At 47.9% G+C, this 25730-nt stretch overlaps 3 protein-coding genes across 6 annotated transcripts in view; 1 reads left to right on the plus strand and 2 right to left on the minus strand.

Moving 5' to 3' along the window:
• The window catches only part of ankrd6b (ankyrin repeat domain 6b), a 60407-nt gene extending 53966 nt beyond the window's left edge, over window positions 1–6441 (plus strand). For 3 of the 4 annotated variants that reach the window (XM_055884594.1, XM_055884593.1, XM_055884591.1), the window contains 7 exons: window positions 501–605; window positions 705–815; window positions 925–1080; window positions 1503–1655; window positions 1952–2065; window positions 4249–4546; window positions 4954–6441. In XM_055884594.1, the coding sequence (XP_055740569.1) occupies window positions 501–605; window positions 705–815; window positions 925–1080; window positions 1503–1655; window positions 1952–2065; window positions 4249–4546; window positions 4954–5594 (1578 nt within the window). In that variant the 3' untranslated portion in view covers window positions 5595–6441. The remainder of the gene's footprint in view (window positions 1–500; window positions 606–704; window positions 816–924; window positions 1081–1502; window positions 1656–1951; window positions 2066–4248; window positions 4547–4953) is intronic. The other variant, XM_055884595.1, reaches the window with a different exon arrangement.
• A 144-nt stretch (window positions 6442–6585) lies between these two features.
• lyrm2 (LYR motif containing 2) lies at window positions 6586–7793 on the minus strand. Its single transcript, XM_055884596.1, has 3 exons — window positions 7684–7793; window positions 7197–7337; window positions 6586–7118 (listed from the first exon to the last, which is right to left on the minus strand). The coding sequence occupies exons 1-3, from the start codon at window positions 7747–7749 to the stop codon at window positions 7032–7034; spliced, it is 294 nt and encodes a 97-aa protein (XP_055740571.1). The 5' UTR covers window positions 7750–7793; the 3' UTR covers window positions 6586–7031.
• A 139-nt stretch (window positions 7794–7932) lies between these two features.
• Window positions 7933–25730, minus strand: part of LOC129824982 (midasin-like) — a 46267-nt gene continuing 28469 nt past the window's right edge. The window contains exons 64-101 of the mRNA XM_055884589.1: window positions 25521–25682; window positions 24979–25261; window positions 24520–24758; window positions 21519–21614; window positions 21075–21169; window positions 20761–20885; window positions 20378–20536; window positions 20060–20243; window positions 19745–19928; window positions 19346–19499; window positions 18974–19120; window positions 18740–18866; window positions 18515–18620; window positions 18217–18332; window positions 17560–17964; window positions 17224–17444; window positions 16924–17061; window positions 16462–16643; window positions 16053–16214; window positions 15694–15831; window positions 15325–15463; window positions 14912–15090; window positions 14662–14784; window positions 14340–14490; window positions 13355–13647; window positions 13092–13250; window positions 12906–13007; window positions 12427–12625; window positions 12112–12279; window positions 11868–12022; window positions 11664–11753; window positions 11400–11515; window positions 11046–11220; window positions 10482–10555; window positions 10264–10378; window positions 10020–10086; window positions 9339–9481; window positions 7933–9158 (exon numbers count right to left, since the gene is read on the minus strand). Of these exons, the coding sequence (XP_055740564.1) occupies window positions 8973–9158; window positions 9339–9481; window positions 10020–10086; window positions 10264–10378; window positions 10482–10555; window positions 11046–11220; window positions 11400–11515; window positions 11664–11753; window positions 11868–12022; window positions 12112–12279; window positions 12427–12625; window positions 12906–13007; window positions 13092–13250; window positions 13355–13647; window positions 14340–14490; window positions 14662–14784; window positions 14912–15090; window positions 15325–15463; window positions 15694–15831; window positions 16053–16214; window positions 16462–16643; window positions 16924–17061; window positions 17224–17444; window positions 17560–17964; window positions 18217–18332; window positions 18515–18620; window positions 18740–18866; window positions 18974–19120; window positions 19346–19499; window positions 19745–19928; window positions 20060–20243; window positions 20378–20536; window positions 20761–20885; window positions 21075–21169; window positions 21519–21614; window positions 24520–24758; window positions 24979–25261; window positions 25521–25682 (6057 nt within the window). The 3' untranslated portion in view covers window positions 7933–8972. The remainder of the gene's footprint in view (window positions 9159–9338; window positions 9482–10019; window positions 10087–10263; window positions 10379–10481; window positions 10556–11045; window positions 11221–11399; window positions 11516–11663; window positions 11754–11867; window positions 12023–12111; window positions 12280–12426; window positions 12626–12905; window positions 13008–13091; window positions 13251–13354; window positions 13648–14339; window positions 14491–14661; window positions 14785–14911; window positions 15091–15324; window positions 15464–15693; window positions 15832–16052; window positions 16215–16461; window positions 16644–16923; window positions 17062–17223; window positions 17445–17559; window positions 17965–18216; window positions 18333–18514; window positions 18621–18739; window positions 18867–18973; window positions 19121–19345; window positions 19500–19744; window positions 19929–20059; window positions 20244–20377; window positions 20537–20760; window positions 20886–21074; window positions 21170–21518; window positions 21615–24519; window positions 24759–24978; window positions 25262–25520; window positions 25683–25730) is intronic.

Here is a 25730-nt window from a genome sequence, read left to right on the forward strand (position 1 = left end):
CACACCTCACATTACCAACCTTATCTATATATTTATATAGAAAAAATGTATGCTGCAGACTGTGTTTGGACTTGAATTACGATACTTCAGGTGTTTGACTGGCATTTTTATCTGTCTGAAATTCTCATATCTCCTACCTGACATCATTCCTGTGGGTTGGCAGTAAAGGTGTTTCTGCGTCAAGTGCAAGTATGGGCAGAGTCCATGGGAAACTGCTATAGATCTAGATAGGCACTGGCACTTGGAAGTGATAGGGAAATGGAGAGGCTAAACTAGCTCGCATTATTTGTGCTATTTTAGCTGTAGCTATATCCCTACTTAATCAAGAAACCTTCACTAACTGAAGAATTTGCATTTGCTCCATGTAAAGAGCTGGACAGGCTGAAGTAAACAAAAAAACAGGACCTTCAACCAATCAATGGCCGTCAGTAAACGTAAAGCCTCAGTGAATAATAAGACTGGCCTTTAGTTCTCACACTGCTCTCCCTGCGTGTATTCAGGTCCAGAGCTTCACCCGAGGCAGGATTGTGAGGAAGAGGAGGGACAAGCTGAAGGCTGAGCGCCGGGCACAGTCTGTGCCCAGGGATGAGATGCTCCCCAGGAAGGTACAGTTACAGTACAGCTGGCGGTCTCACTCTTACCGTGTGCACCAGCATATTATAACACAGATGCGGAGATGTTTTGATTTTTGTTGTTCCTCACAGGACAGTGCATCTGCTGCCGACGACACCCACAGCAGCGACCTCGTCGCCCGCAAACACGAGGTGGTCGAGGCGAGCGCCAGCAAGAGCACAAACAGGAAGCTCAAAGAGAAGGTCAGCTATTACCTTAACCTTCTAAACAATCCGCACATGTTTACCCAGGTGAGATATGTTATCAATATTAAACAGATGGAATATGTGATGCGGTGTGATGTGGTTGCAGCCCTCGCTCTCCGACCCCCTCCGCCGGAGAGAGAACAAACACGGAAAGAAGAGGCGGGGCCAACGGCGTGGCTCCTCCCCCCAGCCCCCGCCTCACAACTACAAGGCCTATCAGCTCTACACTCTGTACCGCGGCAAGGATGGCAAGATCATGCAGGTAGATAGGAAAGAGCACACAGACGCCTGTGCTTTTGTTTGACATTTTTCATGTGATGCTATGATTTCATTATGCTTTGGCTTCACATTTAAAGTGTGTCGCTTTGAAAGCACTGTGAAAGGAGCTAGTGTCAGAGATTTTCTGTCATGTTGAAACCTTGTAACGGGCTTTGCTGCTATTTTCTTCTATGTAGAAAACACATATTTTAGTCGGAGCAAGGCCCTGCGATTGACTAACATCCTGTCCAGGAGGTGTACTTGTACATCTAGCTGCCTCATGCTACAGACACATGATAGGCTCCTGTCCTATGGGCCATTCTGGCTCGGACAAGACTTACATACTTAGTAATTAATACCATTTCAGCCTGAGTTTGTGTCTGCTATCAAGTGGATCAGTGCCCATGGTTGGTTTCTGTGTCCCAGGCACCTATCAATGGCTGCCGCTGTGAGCCTTTGATCATCAAGCTGGAGAACCAGCTGGAGGCCACCAAGGAGGAGATGAAGACGGAGATCCACACGGTGCAGGACCTGATGAACAACAAGATGGGACAGTTGGACCGCAAGAACAAACATCAGGTGCATAGTAGACCAGGGTCCTGTTCATTAGGGCGTTTTCAACTTTTTGCAACGTAAACTGAAAATGATCGTTTTCGACCTACATCCCACAAGCCTCTGAAGTCACAGCAGTGGATGTGGCCCAGGCATGCATTCGTAATTAGCTGATTTGACCTATTAATGAAATGAAGTGTAATGTTACTAAAGTCAAAAGCAGCTGTGAGCTTTTGTTTCACAACCGGCGTCTTGCATTAAATCATGACAGCTTTATCAGGCTCGGGCATTTAACTATGTGGTTTGTGATTGTGCGGTTCTAGATCCGTGCCCTAGATAAGATGACAGTAGAGAGAGTTTCAGCGCAGAGGACAGAGTGCCAACACAGGATCGACCAGAGGGCCATGCAGGAGAGACAGGAGGGGGAGAAGAGACAGGTAATACTAACAGCAGTGTCAAACTCACTCGACACCGCAGGAGAGGCGGGTCTCAGATGGACTAAACACTAGTTCCTATACCTTCACGTGCCGTCATTAAACTTTTTAATTCAAGGTTGTCGTTAAAATATTAACATAGCTAACAATGCTTTAAAGTAACTGCCCAGTGTTTCCAGATTTCTATGAAATGTGACCTATAGTTTTTCTTCCCAAATTGTTTTAATTAGCTATGTTAAAAAGCATATTTTTATGTTGGAATGGTCTTTGCGTACCCCAACAACAGAATGGTGTGGGCGTATACCGGTCATTAAAAATATTCACCCAAGTAGACCGCTGATTGGCCAGCTCATCCTCCTCTAGCCCAGGGTTTCCCAAACATGGCCCTCTCTGATGTCGTTGCACGCTCCCTCAAAACTTGAGACATCTGTGGCATTGTGTTGTGTGACAAAACTGCACATTTTAGTGGCTTTTATTGTCCCCAGCACAATGTGCACCTGTGTAATGATCATGCTGTTTAATCAGCTTTTTGATATGCCACACCTGTCAGGTGGATGGATTATCTTAGCAAAGGAGAAATGCTCACTAACAGGGAAGTAAACACATTTGTGCAATACATTTGAGAGAAATAAGTTTTTTGTGCATATGGAAAATTTCTGTGATCTTTTATTTCAGCTCATGAAACATGGGACCAACACTTTAAATTTTGCATTTATATTTTTGTTCAGTGCGGAAAGTATTCAGACCACTTGACTTTTTCCACATTTTGTTAGTTACAGCCTTATTCTAAAATGTATTAAATTGTTCCCCCCCCCCCTCATCAATCTACACACAATACCCTATAGTGACAAAGCAAAAACAGGTTTTTCGAATTTTTTGCTAATTTCTAAAATAAAAAAATGGGAAAATCACATTCACATAAGTATTCAGACCCTTTACTCAGTACTTTGTTGAAGCACCTTGGGCAGCGATTACAGCCTTGAGTCTTCTTAGGTATGACGCTACAAGCTTGGCACACCTGTATTTGGGGAGTTTCTGCTCTGCAGATCCTCTCAAGCTCTGTCAGGTTGGATGGGAAGCATTGCTGCACAGCTATTTTCAGGTATCTCGAGAGATGTTTGATCGTGTTCAAGTCTGGGCCACTCAAGGACATTCAGAGACTTGTCCCAAAGCCACTCCTGCGTTGTCTTGGCTGTGTGCTTAGTGTCGTTGTCCTGTTGGAAAGTGGTCCACTCTGAAGCAGGTTTTCATCAAGGATCTTTCTGTACTTTGCTCCGTTCATCTTTGCCTCAATCCTGACTAGTCTCTCAGTCCCTGCTGCTGAAAAACATTCCCACAGTATGATACTGCCACCACCATGCTTCACCGTAGGGATGGTGCCAGGTTTCCTCCAGACATGAAGCTTGGCATTCAGGCCAAAGAGTTTAATCTTCAGACCAGATAATCTTTTTTCTCATGGTCTGAGAGTCTTTAGGTCCCTTTTGGCAAACTCCAAGTGGACTGTCATGTGCCTTTTACTGAAGAGTGGCTTCCGTCTGGCCACTCTACCATAAAGGCCTGATTGGTGGAGTGCTGCAGAGATGGTTGTCCTTCTGGAAGGTTCTCCTATCTCCACAGAGGAACTCTAGAGCTCTGTCAGAGTGACCGTCGGGTTCTTGGTCACCTCCCAGACCAAGGCCTTTCTCCCCCGATTGCTCAGTTTGGCCGGGCGTCCAGCTCTAGGAAGAGTCTTTGGTGGTTCCAAACTTCCTTCATTTAAGAATGATGGAGACCACTGTGTTCTTGGGGACCTTCAATGCTGCAGAAATGTTTTGGTACCTCGACACAATTCTGTCTCGGAGCTCTAAGGACAATTTCTTCAACCTCATGGCTTGGTTTTTGCTGTGACATGCATTGTCAACTATGGGACCTTATATAGACAGGTGTGTGCCTTTCCAAATCATGTCCAATCAATTGAATTTACCACAGGTGGACTCCATTCAAGTTGTAGAAACGTCTCAAGGATGATCAATGGAAAGAGGATGCACCTGAGCTCAATTTCAAGTCTCATAGCAAAGAGTCTGAATACTTATGTAAATAAAAAATGTGGAAAAAGTCAAGGGGTCTGAATACTTTCCGAAGGCACTGTATATACCCTGCTGTATCTCTGTCACGAAACCTTTTCTTGTCTTGGCCTGCCCTTCAAGCAGGCATCAGTGGTGAACGAGCTGAAAAACTGGTGCATGGCCAAGCTCCAGAACATTGAGATGCGTTTCACTGGAGACCCCCGCAACGCCAAGCTGCGTCAGTCCTCGTCCATGGCTGAAGGCCTGTGTGAGATGGACCCTGGGAGCCTCACTGTGTTGCCTGCAGGGGGGCCTGGGTGCAGCGTCGAGTGTCTGGCCCCCCACACCACTGACCTCACCGAGGGAGACCCCAACACGGCCGCCACAGGGGACCCCTCAGCCAATCACAACTTTGGGGTTCAGGTGGACAGCTCTCCAGGTACGGTTCAAACAGAACTCAGTGAAATAGCCAGCGCTCCGAATTACTACTCTTATGCACATGCACGAACGCACACACACAATGGAGAGGGAACTCATTTCACACAGATACAGGCTTATGTAAGCGTTACGTAATCTAAGTATATTATTCTTAGGTCATACCCTTTTTTAGAAGTAAATAACAGAGAATGTGGCCCAAATAGAACATTTTCACAGAAATGCTCAAAATATAAAGTTGCCTTTGGCAGATTAATTAATTTATCATCCTAATCTATCACACTGCATTTGAAGATGGCAATCTCACTGGAACTAATTTGAATAATCATAAATTATTTATTGTGTGCCGTGCTCTAAGGTTGACTTTTTAATTCTAATTCACTTAATAATTGGCTCTCGGAAATCTCCCAGACGGTGGTAAACATCACAAGCGAGAAAAGATCTCCTCCCCAAATCCCGCTAAATCCCTGTCCCCATCTCCCCAAGTGGTGAGGCCCAAGGAACGCTCGCTGTGTTCTACTGACCCCCGCAGGCCATACCAGGGACTGCAGGACATGGCACTGCTGGATTTGGCGCCGAGCAGAGGCGGCAACAACCAGCGGGCCAGCAGCCTGTCCCCAGCCACCGAGCGCCGCTGCAGCAGCAGGCAGGACAAGGACTGCGACAGGGAGAGGGATAGAGACAGGGAGCGGGGCAGGGACAAGGGCAAGCACCACAAGAGGCACTCCCAGGGCAGAACTAAGTCCAAGGGGGACAAGGGGGCCTCGGTGGGGCAGGCCGAGGGGACTCAGACTCTGGGGGTGTTTGGGGAGAGAGCCGTGGGGGAGGGCTTTGCACAGGAGAGGGAGAACATGCACGCCCTGGAGGTGACACAGTACTTCTTTGAGGCGGTGTCGACCCAGATGGAGCACTGGTATGAAAGGAAGATCCAGGAGGCCAGGTGGCAGGCGGACCAGCGGGCTCAGGCAGACAGGGCTGCCCTGGTGGAGAGGATCACCTACCTGGAGGACGAGCTACGCATGCTCAGGACTAACAGGCACGACGACAGCTAACACAGGGACACCACTGCAGAGTATAGAGCTACACCTTCAGAACAGCAAAAATCATCATCTGAGCTCATTACAGATGGCACCCTGGATCAACTGGACCCACTGACCAAAAAATTGTCATTGACTGAATTTAGCAGATTTAATACTTTTGGTAAATAATGTCATGCAACAGTAGAAAATCATCTGTATAGTAACTTATTTTAAAGACATGTTATGGCATGCCAGACTATTCAGTATAATGTGGTATTGTTATTCATTTGTTTTGGGCAGCTCCTGCGTTTGTGCTTTGTAAAACCCCTAGTAGATTTACTGAGTTATTTATAATGTATTATGTCATGGGGCCATCACAGAACTGGTACACGCACACACCTGGGCACAATGTCACGCTGTCATTAAGTCGACATGCCAATACTCTAGTGCTTTTTATCCTGTGATGACATAGCCTGTTATGTGAAAGATTCTGGAGGTTTGCTTGTGGAAAATGTGCGTCATTTTTTTGTGACGTTCTTAATGTGTATATTCAATGAGTAGAGAAAGACAAACGCAGACAGCAGAAATAGTTGAGGTAACCAGGATGCTTAACATATCAGTAGAATACGCTACTGCAAGCTTTCATACAGGTATGTGACTTACAAGGGTAACAGAACTCAAGAGAATACAGCCAAACTGGCAATGTCTTAACTATTCATAACCTTTACTCCAACCCACTAATGTATGTTTCTTTAATGGTAAAAACCATAACATCCTACAGCTTGTCCTTAGCACTAAAATGATGTACTGTTAAGAAGAACCTGTTTGCATGGTGGAAAGTCCGTTTTTAATCGTCTGAAATATACCCGTGCAAACAGTATATTAGTGTGTGCTCATGTGTGACATTTGTTCTGTTCAGGTGTGAGGTCGTGTACGTTGATGCCTTTGTTGATATGAACACACATTCTTTGTAGTAAAATAGATGATATCGAATCGATTTTGTAAAAAAAAACTAGAGACAAACTACAAAATGTATTTTGGTTTTATGTTCAACATGTACATAACATTTCATGAGGGTCCTCTGGACACAAACAGCTTTACAATAGCCCAACGTGAGACCGATGGTATCATGTCAGACATGATTGCAAATGGCATATCACACATGGCTCTCACAGCTTTCCTCAAAAGTGATTTGAAAGCTGAAAGCGTCACCACTGCTAGACACGGACATGTTGATGGCAACCATCTGATATGGGACTCCTCGTGACAGATCTCATATGGTCCAAATCACATTATGAACCGGCAACGAGCTGGTCTGGCCAAATGCCAAGGTGCTTCCACAGTAAGTGGTGTACTGTCCAAGTACTGATTCCTATGGCTTTCACAGTCCATTTGAGGCAGCATAGCAAAGATTCTAGCATTCACTTCCAGGATAAATCGGTGGATTACCTCAGCCCCAGACAGGTGACATTACTTCTTAACGTTAGCCAATGCAAGGGATGACTGTAGCTCATCATGATGCATGTTTGCCTGTGTGATCATCATTCGGATGGCGTCCTAGATTAGATATACGAGACAATGAAGGTTAGAACAGGGGTAGAAAACAGAATGACGTAATTTCAGACCATATCTCACCTGATTTGTGCTATTTTTATTCCTCTTGAACTCATCTCTCGCCCAATCCCTCAGGTATTTTCGGTCTCCCTCGTCTGGCACTTGTCTTATGGTTCTCATCATGTTTCTGTAGAGACTCAACACTTTCTGCCTCTGTATAAACTGTAGAAATAGACCAGAGGAAGCAAAACAGCCAAGCTAGCTACCAAGTTACCTGGCTATCTGGCTAATTTATCAATAATCATATTAGCAGAGCAATCTGCTGAATGAGAAAAAGTTACCAAAAAAGGCATAGTATTAGCTACGTAGTGAGAATATTACACTTAAAACCAAATTGTCAGATGAGCTAACTAGAGCTGCTGCTGAAATGCTAACGTTAGCTAGCTAGCTCATCATGCTGCCATGGCTATTTCCCAAGTGTGAATGAACGAGAACACTATCTAGTTGGCAGTAGTACTCAAACCGCATGGTTTACAGGTCATGAAACCGACAAATATGTATTTATTACCTGTTTTAATGTAAGTGCTGCCGCGGGTAACCTTGAGCTAGCCATGATGTGAATTGTAGCAAACATGGTTGTAGAGGCAGCTCTACAGCTGACCTGTTTTGGCAGTCAACATAGATACAAATAGAAATGTCGCCCTCTTGTGGGGTGGAGTATTATTGAACATCTATTTCTTTAGGGGCCATAAAATAATGTTTGTAAATTGGCTACTACCAAATACAGTACATATTACATAAAACAATGTGCTCAAAACACAGATTAAAAAGTTTATTATCATCATACAATGTATCATGTCATATGATGTGATTTATGGATGGTATGAAGAAAAAAACTTCCATGAATATCATATGTTTACTTAGTTACAACTGTGTTCCATATGGCCACAGCAATGACATTTCCTAATGGTGTCTTCATGTCAGTGAATGAACCTTATCTACAGTAAGATGTAGTGGATATGTCTCTTAGACCAGAGAAATGGCATCGATTGGAGCGTTTATCAAAATTGTTATTAGCCGTCCTTGTGCTTAAATTTTCCCAAAACCTTGACATTTAATGAGAGAGAGAGGGTTAAGCTTTATATCAATAACACATTTGGGCAGAATTATAATTTCCATGTAAATAATGGATTATTTTATAAGCACATGGGTGTTAAGTGAGATGCAATAACATTTCTTCAAGGCACAATTTTGGGATTACTTTAGAAATGGATCAAGACCATATCAGCATGCTTTTGTTTTGCCATGATATAACGAAAGGGGTGCTTTTCTTATTTTTTTGTTCTTTGCAAACAGTTGTCCAAAAACAACTTCATCACAACACTACTGTCAGCTCCGTACATTATCAGTTGATGTGTTCACATGGAAGTAGAATGACTTGATGATGAGCATGTAACAGTGAAAACATCCATACGACATGAAGGGGGTTATAGTACACAGGGGAAAGAGGTACAGTATCTCTTCACTGAGGTCGTTTACACGGAAGGGAATCACATTTTGTATCTTTTTCTAATCATTTGTTATAGACGTGCAAGTTAAAGCAATGCTTATTACATTACGAAAGAACTTCCAGAATCCCCCTGGCCTGAAGTCGAGGACTAAAGGGGCGGAAGTCGCTATCAAACTCTACAGTCTACTAAAACTACAGTAAAAAAAAATGAGATAAAAAGGCACATACACAGCGGCAAGTCCGTCTTTCTTTGTGAGTCCCGTTTTGTTTTTTGAGTCCGTGTGTTGTTCGAGAGGCTAGCAGCAGAGTGGCGTTGTGCGGTTGGTTGCTGCCTTCTAAGATGGTTTCTACTGGTCGGTTGCCGTGACGAGCTCGAACCACTGCCTCAGTGCGTCACTCAGGGTTTCTGGCAAGGCGTTGACGTCCCGCAGGATCACGTAGAACGGGAAGGGGAACTCCTCCATGTAGGTGCGGATCTCAGGCATCTCTCCTGGACCTTTGAAGATGGGCACCTTGATGTCCAGGATGGAATCCTATAGAAAAATGACAAAGGAAACACCAATAGGAATATTGAAGGGAATAGTTCTAAATGAATATCATATCTTATAGTGATTTGATTATTCACATTAACAAATGTATCATTTGCATTACCATCCACACACAGTCCTTGATACATAACATGGATTCCATCTAAACCAACTTTAGTCCCTTACCCTGGAGTTTGGGTTGTCGAGCACCACGAAGATGACGAAGACGTTGGCGCTGCGAGCCGCCTGCACGGCCGCCGTCACCCTCTCCTTCCCCTCCAGGAAGAGCCCTCTGCCGTCCGACACAATGAGCAGCAGCTGGGCTGTCTCTGTGTTTGTGTGGGGGGGTGGGGGTGAAAGAGGGAGGGAGGAGGCGGTCAGTTTACACTTGCACCACAATGGCCCTGAGGTGTCTGCTTACAGGTTCAAGTCCTCTGGGCTGCAGAGGGAGAGCAGTGAAAGCTCAGATACCAGCTCTGCACTGTGATCTTCACCACGGCTCCATAGAGGACATGTTAGCTTCACCAGGGGCACTGTAGCAGGAACAATACCCTGCCTTTGAATAACAGTCATTGTGCTCTGCTCCTCCCCTACTCTCCCACTGTTTCCCTCAGGGCTTGTTTGTTGGACATCAAATACAACCAGGGCACGGACCCCACAGGCTCAGAGTACGATGCAATCAGCAGGCATTGATCGATATGTAAACTCATTACTGTAAGGAACAGTGGGCTCTAAACCCACTTGAATACATTAGCAAATGAAGAACGGACTAGGGGAGGAGGCCATTCCCTTGTACGGTAATCATACTAAACCTTCTTATTGCCTTGATCAAGTGAAAGGAGATGCTGCACCACCGCAATACATTACCAGTGTTCATGGATCCAGGGCGGTGCTGCTTAGCTGCCACAAACATGTTGGCTGAGGTCTCCAGGAACTAAAGGACATGAGCACAATGTGGCGGTCAGTCTCAAACAAGAGTCGCCCACTAAATAGATGTGATCTAATATCACAGAGCGTAAAAACAAAATGGGCCTGAGAGGCGTTCAATTCATGAAAACAAAAGATATCAAGGGGAACAAACAAACGAACAAAAAAAGCGGGACCCCCCCACCTGGGCTATCCTGGTCTTTTTCTGCTGGAACTGACAGAGCCTCAGTATCCTGGCGCCAGACTGGTCGTTGAACTGTTGTTGGAACGGATGGAGCAGCTGCACCGTCTCGCCAAAGCTGAGGTGACAACCAAAACAATTCACAAATGTAACAGCGCCGCCTGGGTGAAGGGCAACACCTGGACATCAATATTCATTCATCTACAGAGGGCCGCTCTCACCTGCACACGGACACCTGCCCGACCTCCAGGAGAGTGAGAGCGTTGACAATAACAGACAGGGATTCAAAGGCCAGCTGTGACACACGGGGGACAGAGGTGAGACATTAATGAGACATTGTCTCTTTTCCAAATGGCATTCTATTCCCTATATAGTGGACTACTTTTGAACAGACACCTATGAATCCCTGGTCAAAAGTAGTGCACTATGAAGGGAATAGCGTGCCATTTGGGATTCGTTTCATTGTTCCTGCAGCAAAATGACTAAGGCAACTAGACTCGGAGCGGCTGGTCGGGGGGCCAAAAAGAGATAGTATTTGAAAATGATAATTTCATACCTTCATTACATTGAGACACAAGCAGGTCTCTTTTTTATTTGTGGGAATACTTGATCCTAAATTAAACACATTTTTAGCTTAATTCCTGGTGATTTGATTCTTTTAGTTTGCTAAAAACTTTGTGGGGCCAAATAAAATCCCTTGCGGGTCGGTTTTGGCCCACGGGCCGCCTGTACCCCTGCTCTAAGGTTATTGTATCCACTCATCCCTCTGAGAAGGCCTACTGTACCTGTTTGGAGTGGTTGTCCACCATGCTGGAGGAGTCGTCCACGGCCAAACAGATCTGGTACTCTCTCTTGCTGGGCTTGGTCCTCCTCAGCCAGATTTTGTCTTTACGGAACTGACTGGCGATGTAAGGGATCACCTTCCGCATATTCAGACGCTTCCCTGTGCGGAAGTCTCCTCTGTGACACAGCGAGAAAACAGAATTTAAAAAAAGGCTAATATTTGTACTGAAATTAAAAACAAAAAACATGATTTAAAAATGAAAAGAAAAAATAGAAAAGGTTGTGAGTGTTGTCTAATAGTTGACCAATGACCATGCTCCCTGAATGATCTTCTAGGGGTTGCGGTAGGTACTCACTTGAGCTTGGCCGCCTGCGTGGGCTCTAGGATGAGACGGAGCTGCTCGCACAGCTGCTGGGACAGGGCCGAGGTCAACGTCTGGTACTGGTGCCACATGGCTGCCGCTGCACTCTCCTATAGGGCAAGACCACGGCATGAGTTACACATCTTAGTTGCACCCAGAGATCTGAACTTCTAGTGGTAGGTAATGGGAACAGAGAATGACAGGGTAAATAGTGTCCGGTATTCGGAATGTTTTGCAGGACATCCAAAGTGCTGGTACCTCCTCCTGGTCTCCAGGGGCCTGTTTCATCCAGACTTCCAGCTGCAGCTCCATCTCCCTCCTCAGTTCCTCTGGGTCGCGGACTGGGTTCTGGGGACACACAGACATTCAGCTAATCTTACACAGAGCGCTCCAGAGCTTTCTGACAGATCTGTTTCTTTAGTAGTAGAGCACGAAGCAGGTCTCGGATCATCTCTCGGGTACCTGCAGTGTGTCCATCAGCAGCTCTGGGACGGTGTGGAAGGTAGACTCTGTGCTCCTCTCTGGGTGCTCCTCGTCACTGTGACCCTGTGTGTCTTTTGGCCTCTCCTCGTCCTCCTCACACTGCCTCTGAGCCTCCAGCTCTCCGCTGTCTAGACCTAGAGTGGAGAACAGACACGGTAAGACACATTAACAACAGGCAAACACGCGCGCACACACACACGAGATGAGTAGATGGCTGGAGCACCTTTCTGCGACGCTCTGTTCGACTCCAGCTTCTCTGGCTTCAACTCCTGGGCCTCAACAGCCTGCAGGTCCTCTTCCTGCTCCTCTGTATCCATAGCAATGTCCTCATCCTCTTGGTCCTCCTCTTGGGGGGCTCCGGCTGGTTTCTGCTGGTCTGCACTGGCAACATCTGTAACATGTCAAGAGACGGTGGTTTTAGAACGGTACCGGTTGTCGTCTTCGACGGTCGTCTTCCGTCGCTGATAAAAGTGTGAGGTGAACTCCGCGGTATGGATATCTGTGCAGCTCAGTGTTCTGTGGTGTGTCGCTGCCTCACCGTATGTCTGTGTGTCGTAGGCGGTCTCTCCCTGTTTGATGTGCTCGTACAGGTCCGACTCCTGCTGGGCCTCGGTCTGGTTGTTCTGCTGCGTCTTCTCCGTACTGCTCTCCACTGTTCGCAGGCGCTTGCTGATGCGCTCGTTGTAGTCGCCCGTCGAGCGCTCGTTGTCCGCCTGCCCAGGCTTCCTCTTGAAGCTCTGGAACAGCCAGGTCGGAATTAGAACCCATTTGGAAATATATTGCTCATCTTAAAACACAAAAACTCAAGAACCCGACTTCAACTCAAGAACACGCTGCAGAGCAAACCCATTCCATGGAGGGCCAGAGTGTCTGTGGGTTTTAGTTTTTTTCCTTTCAATTAAGACCCAGACAACCAGGTGAGGGGAGTTCTTTAGTAATTAGTGGAAACCCGCAGACACTCGGCCCGCCGTGGAATGAGTTTGACACCGGCCGGAGAGATTCGTTGACCAGACATACCTGTGTCTTGCTCTGGCTCTGTTTCTGAGAGGACATCCTTGCCATGAGTTTGGACTCGTGTCCCTCTGACTGACTGGCATCAGCCGCTCCGCTACCGTGCTCCTGGACAACAACACAAGAGGGTCAAATGTGTGAATTTAGACATTTACATGGGCTGTAAATGGGTTGGGTGAGGTGGGTGTGTACCTCTTTAGCTTGGTCTCTCTCGGATGCTTCTCCTGCCAGCTCCACGGCCGTCTCACTCTGGACGTTCTCCTCTCCCGTCTGACCGTCGGTGTTGTGCTCCTTCCTCTCTGCTGACTCTGGCTGCTCCTCATCCTCACCCGTACCCTCCTCTTCCTCCTCCTGTGGGCAATGACGAAGAAAGGTGTTAAACACCCGACTCGCAAAACAATCTGTTCTAGGTACATCTGAATCCCCAATGTGCAAGAAGAGACAAGTCAAACAACCTTAGGTTTCTGGCCTTCGTTTGCAGGGATGGCCATGTCCTCCTCTTTCCCTGCCTCCCGTCCTTCGGCCTTCTCCTCCTCCTCATCCTCCTCGGCCGCCTCTTTGTCCTGCTCTGTTTGTTCTCCTCCACCTCCCTCTTCCTCCTCAGTCTTGGGTTCCTGGCCTTCCTCCTCTCCTTGTTTGTCTGTCTGATCTTCAGCCACCTCCTCCGCCCCTCCCTCCTCATCTTTCTCTGCTCCCTCCTTCTCGTCCAGCTCCATGGGCTTCTCGTCAATGTCGAACGGGTTTTCCTCTGGAGGAAATAAACAATTGTCAGACACGGGTTCTGTGGTGTCTCCACCTGTTCCTCTCAAATAGTATTTATTATCTTTCAAATTATTTAGCTGCGCTTTAAAGGGCAGTAAAGTTAAAAACACGATTGTCCTGTTTTATTAAAGATACTTCCACACGGAGGTCAAAATAACTCTGAAATTAATAATGCCATTTTTGTGTAAGATCTATTTGGAAACAAAATGCCATGAATTTCAGCCTGTTCGGGTGGGTTGGAACTTTTGGCCCACATCATGTCACAATGTGATCTGATTGTAATAGACCAATGACTGTTCATCTGGGTAAGAGGGTGGGCTCTAGACCCATCAGCCAATCAGGGATGTGTATGTAAATAACTTCAAATGTGTTTCCTAAAGCCCACACAATCAGACTGAGCATTTCAAGGGCCAAAGGAGGATCAGGGAAATATATATTGGAGTTATTTTCATTACATAAACACAGTAATTTTGATTTATAAATACAATTACAGAAACTGCATGTGGGCTTTAATTAAGCTTGCCTGGCACAATGGACCCAATGGAATAGTACCAAAGTGCAAACCCTGCCTACCTGGCACTCAAACACTGAAAGTATTTGAAAGAAGACAAATAATATTTGAATCCAGGTATGTTCCTCTCCTCCCCTGTTGACCCATGACCCTTGCTGAAGCCTCACCTTCTCCCTCTCCCTCTCCATCCCCCTCGTCCCCAGCCTGCTCCTCCTCCTGGTCCAGGTTGAGTTCATCAGGCAGGTCCATGGCCTCCGGGTCAGGCTTCTTCTCCTGCTTCCCGTGGTACGGGTCCACCTCGTTCTCATCAAACTCCCGCTGGAACACACAAACAGAAAAAGTCAATCAGATACAGTCTGGCAAGTCCTGCTAAAACACACCCAACTACAGCCTGAGATTTAGTGGCCGCATGCTCATTACACAGCCAGGGATAGTTTGACCAAACTACTGGTCTTTCGAAGTAAACATTGTTTCCTAGTTAAAGTTTACCTCGTCCCCTTGTTCGTGGATCTTCTCCTCCTCCAACTGTTGGTCTTTGTCGTCTTTGTTCTTGTCTTTTTTGGGGTCTGCTGCATCCAGGTTGTCGTCCTTGGCGACCAGCTCTGATTCCCCCTGAAGACAAACAGAAGAACAATTACTACACAACGAATACAGTAGCGTGCTGACTGGTCGCAAGTGGTAGATACGGCACTCGCTGTCAGATATGTGAACAGTTTAATCAAATTCTTTCTCCCCGTACCTGGTCCATTCCTTGGCCTGACACCTCCTCCTTGTCACTGCCCTCCTCTTCTTCTTCATCATCCTCATCATCACCCCACATCCTCTCATCCAGCGTGTCCGTCTGGCCCTCGCCCAGGTCACCCATCTTCTTATCCAGATCTTCGTCCTCCTCTTTGTCAGACTCCTCGTCATCTTCACCTGAAAAGGAATAACCAAGAGCGCTTTGCGATGTGAGACCAGGGTTGGGTTTATTAGGGCATGCAACATAAAACTGTTTTGCAACAGACAATGAAAATGAGCATTTTAATTGGACAAATTCGAGGTAGTCCCTTAATGTTTCAGTCAATTTTCTCCCATTGCTGCCTAATGAACATGACCCAGGAGAAAGTTCAGACTGCCATGAGGCTGTGCGTTAAAGAGCTGTCTTCCCACCTGGCTCTTGCTGGTCTCCATCATGCATCTGGCCGTCAAAGTCCTCGGACATCTCGATGGCGTTGTCCTCCTCCTCAATGTTCTTCTTGTCAGGCTCCTCCTCCTTCTTCTCCTGGCCTTCCTGGAACGTGTCCTCCACCTACGACAGAAACATAGCAATTTTAGCTAGCAAAACATTATAACTTTTGGGGTGAATCCCAACTCTCACGAAGTATATTGTCTTTACTTAGTCATGTATTGATGTCAGTGGGAGACTAAGTGAAAATAGACTTTAGTGGAAGTTAGGATTCGGCCCTTTCATGAGCAACGCTAGTCAAAAAAACAGATCTTATGGTGTCTGCATTATATTGTCGTTCTTGTAGGCATCACCTGCTCTTCATTCTCGATCTTGTCGCTGACGTCTTTGGTGCCCTCTCCCTCTCCGATGCCACCGCCCTCATAGTCATGGAACTCTGTGGCCCCCTCTCCGTCCCCTCCCTCCATCAGCTCCTGGGGTAGACAGAAGCCCTGCAGGACAAGACAACAGGACAATCAACAAGGGGGAAAAAGCAGCTGTACTGTAGGCACCATTGCAGCGTAGGTAACTTACCCAAACAGTGAAAATAAACAGGTATTGAAACTACAGTTTGTCCTAATGTTGTTCACTACTTATGAACAAAACTAAAAGTTTCACAAAAGAACCTTATACTATGTTTCATAGCAGATCCCAGTAGAATACAGGACACTACCTTCTGGGCTAGCTCAGTGAAGATGCCGGCCAGGACAGAGAGCAGTTTCCCAGTGCTCCTGTGCGCTCCCAGTGACACGGCCAGGTAATAGCGTACCAGCTCTGAGTACAGCCCCAGCATGGGCTCCAGACGCGCCAGCAGCCTGCACGCCTCACTCAGCTCCTAAAAACAAGGCACACGAAACAAAGGAGTAGAACAGAAGGTGAACGGTGACGTATGAATATCACGAACAAAGCAATCTGAAACGACAGGACATCATCGTTCAGAAAACCTCAGGAGAAAGAAATAATGAACTCCTATGGCGACTTTGACATAATTGGCTACCTTACAGAACCGTTGCGTTTTAGTATATATCCACTACACTAGAGGGCGGTATAGGCTACAGTATATGCTGTGTGACTGCACCCACCTGTAGCTGGTGAGATGGACAAGAGTCTCGTTGGACTCGGAGTCTCTCCACTAGCTGTTCCAGCGTGTCGCTGACCTCCCCCAGGGAGAGAGACGCCACCTCGGCTCCTAACTCCTCCTCCAGCAGACGGCTCAGGTGACCAGGCTTCAGCAGGTCCTCCTGGGGCGCCTCCTCCTCACCTTCTGCAACAGGCAGATACGACAGGAAATGACATCCCCATTCCCAATCAATGATCAACACACTTTACAGAACCCTAGGATTGATCACGTTAATAAATCTTGGCCCAGTCTCACTCTGGCTTGCTTGGCTTGCTTTTTAGACAGTTAGTTCTCCTACAGTCCCCCGGCAATAACCACACAAAGAAAAGCCCCTCCCAGTTTCAGTCCGTTTTCTTCCGTCTGGTGCCTAGCGAATATGACCCAGGTGTGTTATTGGAGGAAGACAGCAGGGGTCTCTCCTCACCTCTCTTGGTGTCTGTCTGCTGTTCTCCTTGCTGCTCCCCCTCCCTCCTCTTCACCAGGGTCTGCACGGCAACCAGCACAGTGTTGATGGCCTTTTCCAGTTCAGCAGAGAACTCTGAGCGGAATGTTTGCTGGTAATCTGAGGGGGGGAGAGTTATAAAATTATTTTAACAATGTAATAACACTGTGATACAATTTTAACACCAGTGTAATACCAATGGAATATATTCTTTTTTAGAAACGGGGATTCTAATATACATGTGACTGATTGATTAACTTAGCATGACCGGTCTGTTTTCACCTGTGTGTCCGTGGCCCAGGGAGAGTAGCTGGGTCTTCCAGGTGGTGAACTCCGTCAGGGCGGCCTCCACCTCTCCTCTGACGTACTGCAAGCCCCGGGTCAGGCCAGGCTGGGTGTCGGCCGTGCCCTCGGGGGTGGTGAACAGCTGCTCCACCGCGGGCATCTGTGCCGTCACGGAACCCAGCCGGTCATAGCCCGAGCAACACACAGAGAAGTGGCTCCTGGGCAGATGTGGAGGAAAGACATGAAGACCAAAGCTTAATGGTCTTATCTGTGTTAAGTTCCTGTTTAATACTATCAGTATTCCTAATGCTATCTTGTGCTCCTAGGCCTTACCAGGAGTGCAGCGCCCCCTGTGTGGACTGCAGTGCCACTGCATCCAGCTCCTCCTTCAGGCTCTGGGTTTGACCCAACATGTCCGCCACGCGCTGACTCAGCTGGCTCCAGGCCGGGTCTCCCCTCCTCAGCAAACACCCAGGGGGCTGCCTCTGAGACGCCAGGGGGGACGGGCACCTCAGGGTGGGCTCCCTCTGCCCGCCTGACCCGTCCGTCTGCCGGGGCCCCTCAGGGCAACACTGCAGCAGCCAGGAGAGCTGTTGGAGGAGGGTGACACACTGCGCCGACAGGCCCTGGGCCTTGATCACCCAGCCCTGGAGAGAAGCCTGGGGGGGAAGGCCACCACGGTCCTCACTGTGGGCCTGGAGGTGAGCCTGGATGCCCTGAACACTGACTGTTAGCCTCCTGCATGTGTTAGAGGGGATACAAGCCAAAAGGAGTGTTAGAAGGACAACTACAGATAGAGATACTCAAATTGTCTCCCAAATAGAACCCTATATAGTGCGCTGCTTTTGACCAGGGCCCTATGCGGAATAAGGTGCCATATAGGGAATAGGCTGCCATTTTGGACGCAACCATACTAAGGAGATACACAGATCCTATATCCAAACTGTAAGCTCTGAGGTGTAAGGTCATAGGTTAGAAGTTAAGGTTCACCTGTGGTGGACCCACTGCTCAGTGAGCTTGGCCAGGCGTCGCCTCTGTCTGAGCAGCAGCTTGAACAGGTGGGAGGAGAAGCCCCGGCACCGATCAATGTTCCCAATCCCCAGCTCCTGGAACACACACACACAGTTCAAACCACGTCACAGTTTTTCAGACGCCGTTAAGGCCATGGATATCCTATCATTTGGCACGTAACTCGGTGGTTTAGACCCCATTTAGAACACACAAAAGAACCAATGTTTCGCCGTTGCAATGAAGTCAATCTGTCGGTCATTCCATTTCAGTCTGTCACCTTAGCAGCGCTCTGGAGAGCAGTCATCATTGCCGTTCTGCGGGTCCACGAGCGGTAGAAGTACTTCTGACAGCCGTCCCACGCAGCGCTCATCTCAGTAAACAAACTGAAACAGACATAGTTCCATGCCACAGTCAACCAGGTACTCCGTGACGTACCGCACAGCTATTCAAAGAGTAATATTTCAGGTGTGTGTAGCAGCCAGGTGGGTGCGTCTTGTCTTACCTGTTCTCGGCCTGCTCCTCGGTCCTGACTGCTGCCAGGGCGGTCTGCAGCTCCAGCGGCTGCAGACACAGGGTCTCCTCTGGGTCCGCTGTCCTGTTCCAGTTCAGGCCCTTACGGTAGGACAGACCTGCACAAAGACAGCAGCACCGTCAGTAAACTCCGGTCATACTGTACCGTGTCAGTGTTCTGACATACGTTGTACTTGGGATACAAAGTCTATGTAGAGGGACTCACCGATCTCAGCCAGCATCTTGAAGAGGTCGGACAGGGCCCTCTGCTTCTGCTGGAGGATGTGCTTGACCTCGGACTTCTGCTTCTCCTTCTCGGCTTTCAGGTCGATCGTGAGGCTCTGGAGGTCACGCAGGTTGCTGATGATCTCCCCTGAAATTAAAAACACAAATATCTTGGTCGAAACTATAATCATAGAGGGACTTTTTCAACAATCTAATCCGAGGCAGTAGAACTTCAGCAAACGCTTCTCATCCAAAACCTTTGATACCGGTTGTTTTTCTCATCGTCATTCGTGATGGATTCTCAACGAGGCGGTTACAAGCAGACGTTTCTCATCTCGAACCTGTGAGGCCATAGTTTTTCTCCAGCTCTTACCGGTGAAGACGTCCAGGTCCTCAGAGAGCTCGGGCAGGGGGTTCTTCTTCACCAGGGTCACACACATCTTCCTCATCTTCCTGGTGAGGAGGGGCAGGCGGCCCTGCAGAGACGAGGGCTCCACACCTGCCAGGCCCTCCTCTGGGGACTCACTCTGTAACACACACAACACACAAGCACAGTCATTGCCAACATCATAAGAATGTACTGAAAGAGCTCTTTGTGGATAGCGATACTGGTCCAAACTGTCATTTTATGAGTCAGAACAATAATGTTTTTGTGTCAGAACAGAACACTGATGTTGATACCATAGTATACATGCCATATTGACATTGTATATTATTGCCACTCGTCTGTGTGATGCGAGTGATTGGGGCTAGAGGGTGGTTTGTACTGCACCTGTAGGTCTCTGGCCTTGCCAGGGAGGGCGTTCTTCAGGGCATGGTGAAGCCTGTGCAACGGGGTGTTCTCTTGGTTGGCATCCACACTGTCCAGGCTGGCACTGCCGCCCTGCTCCATCAGTGCCGGGGCACACGGCCCGCTCAGCGCTGCCTCAAACTTCTTCACAAACTTAAACAGGGTGCTGGGAAACCAGAGTGGTGGATATTGTTATGTATTTACTGGATGGGGATTAAGGGCCAAATGGTATGGTGTAACGGTCATTTTTTAAATAAACAAGAAAATGAGGATCTTTTATTAAACAGGCAGTCTTACCGATGGGTCTTGTCCACCGACTGTTTGATGGACCAGAAACTGACGTCGTTCCACTTGGAGATCTTCACAAAGTCCTTGAGCTCCTTCTCAATGGGCTGGCGGAGCTGAGTGACTTTGGTCTGGATGCATTCTGAGAACTGCGTGTAGTACTTGTGCAGATTCCAGAGGAGACTGCAGAGAGGTTCTGTGAAAGCAAGAAGGAGTTCCTAGTCAGGACTACATCTGCATGTTTGAAAAGGTGAACACCAAGTCTACTGACATAGCGCAGACTACTGTGTGTCTGTGAAGTATGTGAAGTGATGCTGGGTTGGGTCCCACCTTTTCCGTGCTGGCTGGGGGCCAGGAGGAGGTGGCAGTGGAAGCTGAGCACCATGGCCAGCCGCGTGTGGTACTCCCCTAGGGTGGAACCCTCCATGAAGGCCTGCAGCGTGGACGACACCGTGGACAGGGACAGACTCTCCAGAGACAGATCGCCCTCTACCGGAGACAACAGAGGACAGGGAGAGTTAGCTGGCTAATACTCCAGTGTTCATTAGGGCATGCAATGGAAAACGCTTCAAAACATTTTTTCAACGGAAACCCCCCAAAATGTTGTTTCTTATTGGACAGGTCCAGGTAGTCCCTTCCTGTTTAAGTCCGTTTACTTCCGTTCGGTACCTTATGAATGTGACCCAACATTTTCATGGATGTGCAATAGGTACCTGTGCTGGTGTCCATCCTCTGCTCCTCCAGGTACCTCTCAACCAGCTGGTAGAGGGAGAACCAGTGCTTGGTGGATCTCTCTGTGTGACGCTTCAAGGCGTTGTCCAGACTGCTGGACCAACAGCTGTTGATGCGTAGACAGAAAGAAAATAGAAAGACCTAAACTGCATCCATTTTTCTCTCATAGTGTCAACATGCATGCTAAATGCTACAAACACTACAATAACTCCAACAGGAAATGATATTATATACAAAAAAAGGTAACAGTATTACAACCAGGAGTATAACCCTGCCTGCCGTTTCTGTTCCTTACTTGATCTCCAGTTTGCGCCACTGGATAATGAGGTTAGTGACAGGCTCCAGCTCCCTCCTCAGAGAGACCTTGCGGCTGGCGTTGTTCTCCCAGTCCTGAGGAGGGCAAAGGGGCTGAAGTTAGAACGGGGTTATAGGGCCATTATAGGAAGATATGTCCCAAATGGCACCCTATTGCCTTTATAAGGCACTACTTATGACTAGGGCTCAGGGCTACAGGGAGACATCTGGGGAGTGGGTATGGAGCCCAGTCGGCTCGAGGATTCAAACCAGCGACCTTTCCGTTACTGGCCCGACGCTCTTAACTGCTAGGCTACCTGCCGCCGCTGGATAGCCTGGTCACAGGTCTGTTTGTACGGTTCTTGCCAACTCCTATGGTCACGACAGCACAAACATACTGTATCTAGGACCAGGCTAAGAGCGGGAGCATAACAGCAGGACGCACCTGGGCTTTGCTGAGCAGGATCTCCAGGCCGTTGAGGAACTTGGCCAGTGGGCTGGCCAGACTGAAGCCCATGATCCTCTCCATCACCACCGTCAACTGGAACAGAGAGACAGACACAAGCTCAGCAACACTAAACTCCTGAATGCTTACTTACGCTGGTGGCAGGATGCATTAGCCTTCCGTTAGGTTCTTATTTTATCAGAGTAAATAACTCACGGACACTAGAGAAGCTTAACCAAGTTGAATTCTTCCCAAAAGGGTCGTGACAGCTGTAATTCAGACAACCAGACATTTCTCACCATCACAGGTATATATATATATATATATATATATCTCCCACTTAAGACACTCCTCCTTCTCTCCAATCCTTACATCTTATGGTTAAACAGGAAGAGGGCAGTAAAACCTTTATTACTCCCTTCAGGGGATCTGAACTGACCTCCTGACCTCAACCCCTCCTTCGCCGAATCCACAGATGTTCATCTGTTTCCCGTATAGCAATCCTTTGATCTCCGTCCACCCAGCACATTCCACAGCCACTCAGTCTTTCTACAGATCTCAGGCCTTTATATACCATGCGTCCGATCTACCGTGTCTTTAATATCTCACTGTTCAATATATTCTAATCCAACACTTATGTTAAATTTCTCTCTCAAATCAAATCAAATGTTATTCGTCACATACACATGGTTAGCAGATGTTAATGCGAGTGTAGCGAAATGCTTGTGCTTCTAGTTCCGACAATGCAGTAATAACCAACAAGTAATCTAACCTAACAATTCCACAACTGCTACCTTATACACACAAGTGTAAAGGGATAAAGAATATGTACATAAAGATATATGAATGAGTGATGGTACAGAACGGCATAGGCAAGATGCAGTAGATGGTATAGAGTACAGTATATACATATGAGATGAGTAATGTAGGGTATGTAAACATAAAGTGGCATAGTTTAAAGTGGCTAGTGATACATGTATTACATAAAGATGGCAAGATGCAGTAGATGATATAGAGTACAGTATATACATATGAGATGAGTAATGTAGGGTATGTAAACATTATATTAAGTGGCATTGTTTAAAGTGGCTAGTGATTCACATTTTACATAACTTCCATCAATTCCCATTATTAAAGTGGCTGGAGTTGAGTCAGTATGTTGGCAGCAGCCACTTGATGTTAGTGGTGGCAGTTTAACAGTCTGATGGCCTTGAGATAGAAGCCTTTTTTCAGTCTCTCGGTCCCTGCTTTGATGCACCTGTACTGACCTCGCCTTTTGGATGATAGCGGGGTGAACAGGCAGTGGCTCGGGTGGTTGTTGTCCTTGATGATCTTTATGGCCTTCCTGTGACATCGGGTGGTGTAGATGTCCTGGAGGGCAGGTAGTTTGCCCCCGGTGATGCGTTGTGCAGACCTCACTACCCTCTGGAGAGCCTTACGGTTGTGGGCGGAGCAGTTGCCGTACCAGGCGGTGATACAGCCCGACAGGATGCTCTCGATTGTGCATCTGTAGAAGTTTGTGAGTGCTTTTGGTGACAAGCCAAATTTCTTCAGCCTCCTGAGGTTGAAGAGGCGCTGCTGCGCCTCCTTCACAACGCTGTCTGTGTGGGTGGACCAATTCAGTTTGTCCGTGATGTGTACACCGAGGAACTTAAAACTTTCCACCTTCTCCACTACTGTCCCGTCGATGTGGATAGGGGGGGTGCTCCCTCTGCTGTTTCCTGAAGTCCACAATCATCTACTTTGTTTTGTTGACGTTGAGTGTGAGGTTATTTTCCTGACACCACACTCCGAGGGCCCTCACCTCCTCCCTGTAGGCTGTCTCGTCGTTGTTGGTAATCAAGCCTACCACTGTAGTGTCGTCCGCAAACTTGATGATTGAGTTGGAGGCGTGCGTGGCCACGCAATCGTGGGTGAACAGGGAGTACAGGAGAGGGCTCAGAATGCACCCTTGTGGGGCCCCAGTGTTGAGGATCAGCGGGGTGGAGATGTTGTTACCTACCCTCACCACCTGGGGGCGGCCTGTCAGGAAGTCCAGGACCCAGTTGCACAGGGCGGGGTCGAGATCCAGGGTCTCGAGCTTGATGACGAGTTTGGAGGGTACTATGGTGTTAAATGCTGAGCTGTAGTCGATGAACAGCATTCTCACATAGGTATTCCTCTTGTCCAGATGGGTTAGGGCAGTGTGCAGTGTGGTTGCGATTGCGTCGTCTGTGGACCTATTGGGTCGGTAAGCAAATTGGAGTGGGTCTAGGGTGTCAGGTAGGGTGGAGGTGATATGGTCCTTGACTAGTCTCTCAAAGCACTTCATGATGACGGAAGTGAGTGCTACGGGGCGGTAGTCATTTAGCTCAGTTACCTTAGCTTTATTGGGAACAGGAACATTGGTGGCCCTCTTGAAGCATGTGGGAACAGCAGACTGGAATAAGGATTGATTGAATATGTCCTTAAACACACCAGCCAGCTGGTCTGCGCATGCTCTGAGGACGCGGCTGGGAATGCCGTCTGGGCCTGCAGCCTTGCGAGGGTTAACACGTTTAAATGTTTTACTCACCTCGGCTGCAGTGAAGGAGAGCCCGCAGGTTTTGGTAGCGGGCCGTGTCAGTGGCACTGTATTGTCGTCAAAGCGAGCAAAAAAGTTATTTAGTCTGTCTGGGAGCAAGACATCCTGGTCCGCGACGGGGCTGGTTTTCTTTTTGTAATCCGTGATTGACTGTAGACCCTGCCACATACCTCGTGTCTGAGCTGTTGAATTGCGACTCTACTTTGTCTCTATACTGGGACTTAGCTTGTTTAATTGCCTCGCGGAGGGAATAGCTACATGGTTTGTATTCGGTCATTGTGAAAGCCTTATGTTCCGCACGGGAATTAAGTCGATTAAGTAACAAGTATTATTTATTTTAAAATAGCACTCAACTACTAAGATCAGCGAACCCTCACTAGGGGATATGAGCTACGAGACACTTATAAACCCATAGGTTGGGTCACTCATGGTTCTTACCTGCACTAGGGCAGGGTGCTCGGGCCAATCCTCCAGCCTCTGTCTGACGGCCAGGGCCAGCTGTTCCAGTACAGGCAGACACATGCGGGCCTCGCTCATGTTGGGCTGCTGGTAGAAGTCATAGGGCCCGTCTGGCTGGAGGGTCAGGCCCTCGGGCCCCGGGGTCCCCTGGACAGTGTTCTGGAGCAGGGCGCTGAGGAGCAGCTGGGTGCCTGTCATCTGCTGGTCCATCTCAGAGTCTGAGGGCCACGCGGGTGAAATACCGTTTTAGACAAAGTCGTAATGTCTTAACACAGCAAACAGTAGAGTTAATGGAAATATTCTAAAGAGAAGAGCAGGATTCAGTTAAATCATAGGATAACATACCTGTAGGCAGGGCTTAAAAGTCCCGACACCTCTCAATTTCAGATTTTGTGTAGTTATAAATACAGACATGGCATGACTAAGTGTACTACCTACCCATGAGATGGTAGAAGCGTGACATCACAGGGGCTGTGGTCTGATAGGAGGAGACCAGAGCTCGGATGTGATCTCCGCTGTGATTGGCTGGAGCACTGGCCTGGTACCACAGTGATTGGGTGTAGCCCAGACAGAGGCGTTGATGGACCTGTACCACAGTGTTCATACAGGCTGGAGACAGGCAGCCAGCTTCGCTGGGATCTTCTATCACTTCCTCCTCCTCTGGCTCTCCCCTGTCTGCCGGTCCTTCCAGACTGGGCTGGGCAGTGATGTCAGAAAAGTCCTGAGGACAGAGAGAGAGAGATAAGAGAAAGTGAGAGAGAGAGAAGAGAAAGTGAGAGCGAGAGAGAAAGTGAGACAGATAAGTGAGAGAGAAAGTGAGAGAGACAGAAGAGAAAGTGAGAGAGACAGAAGAGAAAGTGAGAGAGAGTTAGAGGAGGCAGGTTGTTTACGGTTGCAAAAGTTGACTAGGTGATAGTGAAATGTAACAAACTAAAGAGAGATTACATTGGATCCATTGGCTAGCCCTAAAGTGACTGTACCTTGTTAAACTGGGGGAAGCAGCGTCTGAAGTCCCTCTCCTCTTGCTCGTCCTCGCTCAGGCCCGTTCCGTGGAGTCTGCTGCGGTGACGGTACAGACTGGCCTCGAGCTGCTCTCTCTCCCGCGCACGTCTCTCCTGCTCGTCCCACTCGTTCACCAGAGCCTGGACATACCGCATGACAAACAACATGAACACTGGTTGGTCCACCTG

The sequence above is a fragment of the Salvelinus fontinalis genome, chromosome 27 (genome assembly GCF_029448725.1).
Source record: "Salvelinus fontinalis isolate EN_2023a chromosome 27, ASM2944872v1, whole genome shotgun sequence".
Lineage (NCBI taxonomy): Eukaryota > Metazoa > Chordata > Actinopteri > Salmoniformes > Salmonidae > Salvelinus > Salvelinus fontinalis.